Here is a 6,033-nt window from a genome sequence, read left to right as displayed (position 1 = left end):
GTATGGTATATCTTTCAGTGCTATCTGTATCTGTAAAGGTTAAATTGTTGTCACTATCAATTCAAATTAAACTTACTAGAGTCCAACTATTAACTTACTCTACTAAAGTGCAACTATTTAAATAAGCAAGAACTTACTATGTGATTATTGATCAAAATACTTCTGCATAATGATTTTGGTAAAAAATTATTTCAAATATGAAAATTTTTGAGAATTTTTAGGACATCATCATTCTACTAAAACCTTGTCACACACTGTCACAAAATTTTTACATATTTCCTCCCCATTATGGACATCCTATTTGAATGAACCTATAATCAGGGTATATATATATCTTTTAACAGTAATTTCCATGTATTGGAAATTACTGTTAAAAGATTTCCTAATTGCATTTTCCACAATTAGGAAAATAGGTTATACCTTACAGAAAATTTTAGGGTTTTGTGATCATTATTCTCAATTTTCAATATATCTGTTAATGAAGATGTTTACACACATTTCCATTTAAAATTCAAGACATGTGTCACTGCATTAGCTTGTTTGGGAAGTATGGATATTCTCTTCCCTTCAAACATCCTGGACATCTTTATGTAGAATATTGTATAATGGTAGTCTCTGCCATTATTCTTTGCTGGAGAAGTCAGGAATTTATAAAATCCCCATTAGATATGATTCAGTAAATTCTAATCTTTCTTATGTAGGGGCTACATGCAGAATTGTAGCCAATAGATTATTTGAACACTGGGATGATATTTAGCATATAAGATGAACCACAGATCTAAATCTGTGGTTCATCTTATATGCAAAATATCATCCCAGTGTTAAAAAGGTATTGTATTATAATTCTGAGCTTTTATGGTCAGAAGCTAGCTTACTCATCAGTGCAGTGATCTTAATGTGTTATTTATTTGGGAGATGCTAAACATTTTGTCTTGTGAATCTTGTAATTAGCCCACATTTGAACTTCTGCATCATTTGGTGTCTCTCTGTAAGTCAGTTAAATATCATTAGATATAGTAGGTTTGGATAACTAATGATGATGTAAAAAGTATTGTTAGTATTAATATGATAATTTTGTTTCTTATCTAGATTTTTAAATCCTGTAAATTTAAAATATATTCTTTTTCAAGTGTTTCAGGAAGTTTGTATATTTGGGTTCTAATTTTGAATTTGCCTGTACTTTTTTGCAAGTATTTTTGACAGTCACACAATGTAAAATGTGTTTGCAAAATTTTGTGAAATTGGTTATTATATTTCTGTCAATTAAAGTTCTTACTATTATCTGTTGGCATTAAGTTTATTTCTTTAGCCATATGTCATGTCTTTGAGTATATTGTTGAGGGGACCTCAACTTTATCTTGTTCTTAGTTACTTAGTTTTGTTTAGTTATGTTTATTTTTAGGGTTTTAGTTAGGGCAACTTCTTACTCCCAACTGGAAAAATCTCAAAAAGCACATTCCATGGAGAATGCTATTATCGTGTAACTTTTGAACTTCCATAAAGAAACCAAAATAACTTTGAAACAAACCAAAAATATATCATAAATCTAATTTATTTCATACTTAATAGTAATTACAGAATTGGTAGAACTAAAGTTGCTGCCAGCAGTAAACACATGAGGTATAGGTCAAGTCAAATATGTAAATGAGGTAGGCAGCAGTTGTAATGGTACTATATCAATAGGTATAAATAGTCAGATGGGAAGTGTGATGTTGAGGAAAGGTTTAGCACTGCTAGATTAGAAAAGGTAATCAAGGACTAAGTGTAAAATTGCTTGTGTTAAACATATATATTAATTTTTGCTATTTGCTGGTTTTGTATTATTGATTGTATTAATCACAGAAGTTTTGAAGATTAATATATTGTTTAATTTTTTGCTAGCACATTGTGATATTTAAGAACTTTTTTGTATTTATAAGCATTATAATATCCTTGTTTTTTTTATTAAATAATCTGTCAACTTTTACATTGTTGTTGATTAATCCCCGTGTACATTTTTTTTTTAAATCTTGGTTTGTCACAGAGAGGTCAGATCCACCCCTCTTACAGACCCAGATGTAGACTTTAGTCTCTGGGGCTTGTTTTGCAATAGAACTAACTTAACTGATACATTACTACTACATTACATACTAATACAAACTAAACTAAACTAATACATTATACACGCATGCCTGGCATTTGAAGATCTTCAAACAACAAATACATGAAAAATTTTTAATACTGAGCCTCCACAAACCTCTTTATAAGAAACTGGAGTAGTAATTTTAGGGCACCAATGGCATTATCTAGCTTGCAATTGAACCATAACTGTAAGCATTTACATATCTGTTTGAGATTAGTTGCGGTTTTTTTGCAATAATAGGACTTTTTTGTCAATAAGTGTATTTTATCAGTTTTATTTCCAAAAATTTATTATTTAGTAGAAGTAGAAAATCATTCCTAACTTAAGATTGAATAAATTATAAATTAACAATTTTTGTAGTTCATAAATATAAATTATATATTTTAATTTTTTATTATACTTTTTTATTTAGAAATTAAATATATTATCAGAAGATGAAGGATTTAATGAAACAGATTCACCCTTAAGTTTTCACTCTGGATTATCTTGTTACAATGATATCTGGGAGATTGCTCTTAAGTCGGATCAGAGAGATTATTTCTCTTGGGAAACTGTTGGATGGTATATTTAGTTTGATTTTTATAATACATGATATTTTTTAGATTAATTATTTAACTACATTTTTTATAGTTCAAATATTATGAAAGAAAAAGCATTTATTACTGAAGCAGGACCAAGGGCAACTGAAATGATTCACCAAGTTCATCTTTATGAATTATATCTAATGGATCCTACTTTTTCAGTTGTTCCCACTATCACAGTGACACACAAATCTTTAATCAGAGATGTTTTTTACTTGTTAATTGGGGTTCCATCAAAAACATTTCTTTACATGAAGGTAATGCTATTTAATTTCATTTATATCAGTTTTAATAACTTGGCAAATTATTACTAAAGGATGTAATTAGAATACACAATTTTATTTACTATATGTATAATGTGTAGTTTTTGGTTTTAATACTAAAACTTCATTTGAATGACTAAAATCAAGTTTTAGATTTAGTTTTAGTAAGCTAAAACTATAATACTGAATATTAAAAAGTAATAGTTATTAGAAAGTATAATTCTATATTTATTAAGACCAAATAAATATAGAAATATATTAAAAAATGAAGGATACATTCTACAAATGCATAAACAGACATCAATATAACAATTCTTTCATCTTATTTTATGCAGATAAATTAAAATTAAAGAAAGTTTATTTAATAAAAATTTGCACATATTCTGAGAGAAAAAATTATTTTCATTAAATCTCAATTGGGTTTCTTATGTAATATAACTGGTAAATAACACTCACTGAAATTTTTTTATATCTTTAGTTAATAGTCACTTTTATAAGCCTTTACTGAACCTCTTTGAACACAACACGATTGTGTAGGTCATTGATACATTACAGTCATATTTAGCTAAGTACTTTTATATAAACTAGTTGATAATCATTCAGTTTAAATTAGGTAATTCTTACAGAAGAAATGTTTATAAGATGAACACTATCACAGTATCTCACTCAGTTGTTACATTTTACTCTCACTCAATATTACATAAATAATGTTCAAATTAATTACTGTTCTGTATGCTTATAAAATTTAATGAATATGTATCAATGTTTCACTGAAATTATAAAGCTGTACAGAAAATTAAATGGTCTTGTTGTAAATGTTCTGAAAATATAAAGAAATAACTTTGAATGGTCACATTCTTTTCATTTATTCAAACTTTTTTAATATTTTGTATTTACTAAGTTATTTCTGTTAATAAGAAGCTAAAACAATACCTACATTTCAAGATTAAATATTATTTAAATATAATGAAAAAAAAATAAATGTAACAAAGAAACTTAATTATATATTTCAATAGCAACTTTATGCTAAACTCTGAAGAACTCAATTATTTTTATGGTATCAAACTACTTTCTCATAATAAATGCTAATCTTTATTTTATAGGAACAAATGATGTTTACTGTTAAAGCTGGGATCCATTTAGCTGGTTTGACTCCAGGTTGTACTGCTAAACTTTTAGAAAGATTTGTTGATAGTGGTACCGAGTACTGTCGATTAGAAAAATTTGCAACTGAAATTAGTTCAAATGTATGCTACAATAAAGGTAACTCTCTTGAACTCTCTTGTGTTTATGTAATATATAATTATGCTATAAATGAATGAAATTCTGCATCTGTTGAACAATTTTCAAACATTGTTGTAATGCTAAGTATGTGCCAAGTATTCTTGTTACTTATACAGGATGCAGTAAGTTTTTAAAATTTAATTCTCAAGTTACCTAAGAGCTATAATTCAAAGGTGTAGCTATAATGCTAGCCACTATTACTTTCACTGTGCTTTTGAATTCAGTTGAGATGGACTGTTGGTCAGTGTAACAATACATTGTGGCAGTTGAGATGTTTACAAAGACATTATAAGACAGAGTCTTATTACAGCTACACAGTGCAGTTTTTGACTCCAGTTTGGGCAACATGATCACCCTAGTTGTACTCTCTGTTACTCTGGTTGTCAAAATGGCATCAAGAAAAAAGTATAAAAGATAGCAAGTTTTCATGATGTCTCTGTTCAGTAAGTACATCATGAAAAATGTTATTTGGCATAGTTTTGCACAGGCAGCTCACAGGCAAGCTGTTGTACTTGGTATGGCAGATGGCATTTGCACAATCTTCATTACCGTCTGTACAAGATCCAAGTTGCCCAGAGCTTAGTGAATGGGATAAAAGACTGCGACTTTAGTTTTGTGAGCTTTTGTAGTTACTGAGAATTGTGAATACACTGTAAATAGGTTACTGATGTCAGATGAAGCCCACTTCCATATGTCTGGATTTGTGAACAAACAGAACTTTCATTTCTGGGCTGATATATGAAATAAAAAGTTTATAAGCAATATTTGGCCAGTATCAATGATTGAAAAGATTGAATTTGTGAATGCACTTAGGAGATTCCAAGAGATGTTGCAGTAAGTTTTTTTTTCTGACCAAGCTGAACAAATGTATTAATTGCATTAGTGAACACTTAACTAATGTCACTTTCAAGAAATAGTGTTTTACATTAATTATCCATAGAAAGAGGAATGTATCTGCCTGAAATAATAGTTTAAGCAAAAGATGAACACCTTCCTGAACATTAATTTCTTTTTTAGTTTTAATATATAAAAGTTCATTTGTTCTGCTGGTTCACTCGAAATTTGCTCTTCTCCATTCCCAGACTGCATTCTTACAATTTTTGCAGAAAAGTGTTGATAAACTGGAGAGAAAGTTTTTCTTTTTTTAGGAAATATATTAGCTAGATATACATTGTCCTTAAGTTGTTAAGAAAAATCACAGATTGGCTAATGAAGCCACTGTAAAGGCCAAAATATATACCAGGATTTGAAGTAGTTAATAAAGATTTTTGTGGTGTGTGATTAGTCTGTATATAATAGTTACAATATCCAATCTAATAATTGTTTAAATAGACATATATTGAATGAGCAATTATTTATTGTGACATTGTTGCAATGCTTTGCTGCAATTTTTAATCATATTTTTTAATTTAAAATATATGCTCTCCACCTCAAATTAGTAGTTGCTTGCCCCTGTACATCATACTTTTTCTTTAACAATATAGTCGTGCCAGTTGTCTATCTAATATCTTTCAGGGAAAAATTTTTGAATTGAAATAACATGATTTCTGGTTTGCATCAGAAGTTCATGTATAGTTAATAGGGACCTTTTGCTTCCAAGTTTTCTATATCTGCTCTCATCTTTCTTCTATCTAACTCTGTTCTTGAGATTAAGGAAAGACAGTGGACAGACTGTAGGAATTTATAGGTGTACAATTTTTTCAAATTGCAGCCTAGTTAGATAATGTGTGTTGTTGTGTTTTTAAAAATTCTATTAAACTCAGTACCACCTGCTCTAATTTGC

The 6,033-nt window shown here is 28.7% G+C and overlaps 1 protein-coding gene across 1 annotated transcript in view; it reads left to right on the top strand.

The window, feature by feature from the left end:
• Positions 1 to 6,033, top strand: part of LOC111623457 (gamma-tubulin complex component 6-like) — a 73,229-nt gene that overhangs the window by 23,771 nt on the left and 43,425 nt on the right. The window contains exons 8-10 of the mRNA XM_023366041.1: positions 2,535 to 2,683; positions 2,753 to 2,960; positions 4,070 to 4,229. Coding sequence (XP_023221809.1) covers positions 2,535 to 2,683; positions 2,753 to 2,960; positions 4,070 to 4,229 — 517 coding nt within the window. The remainder of the gene's footprint in view (positions 1 to 2,534; positions 2,684 to 2,752; positions 2,961 to 4,069; positions 4,230 to 6,033) is intronic.

Source organism: Centruroides sculpturatus, unplaced genomic scaffold, assembly GCF_000671375.1.
Source record: "Centruroides sculpturatus isolate CEXI.00-Female unplaced genomic scaffold, Cexi_2.0 scaffold315, whole genome shotgun sequence".
Taxonomy (NCBI): domain Eukaryota; kingdom Metazoa; phylum Arthropoda; class Arachnida; order Scorpiones; family Buthidae; genus Centruroides; species Centruroides sculpturatus.
The sequence above is the reverse complement of the archived record's forward strand: the minus strand, read 5'-3'. Positions and strand labels throughout refer to the sequence as shown.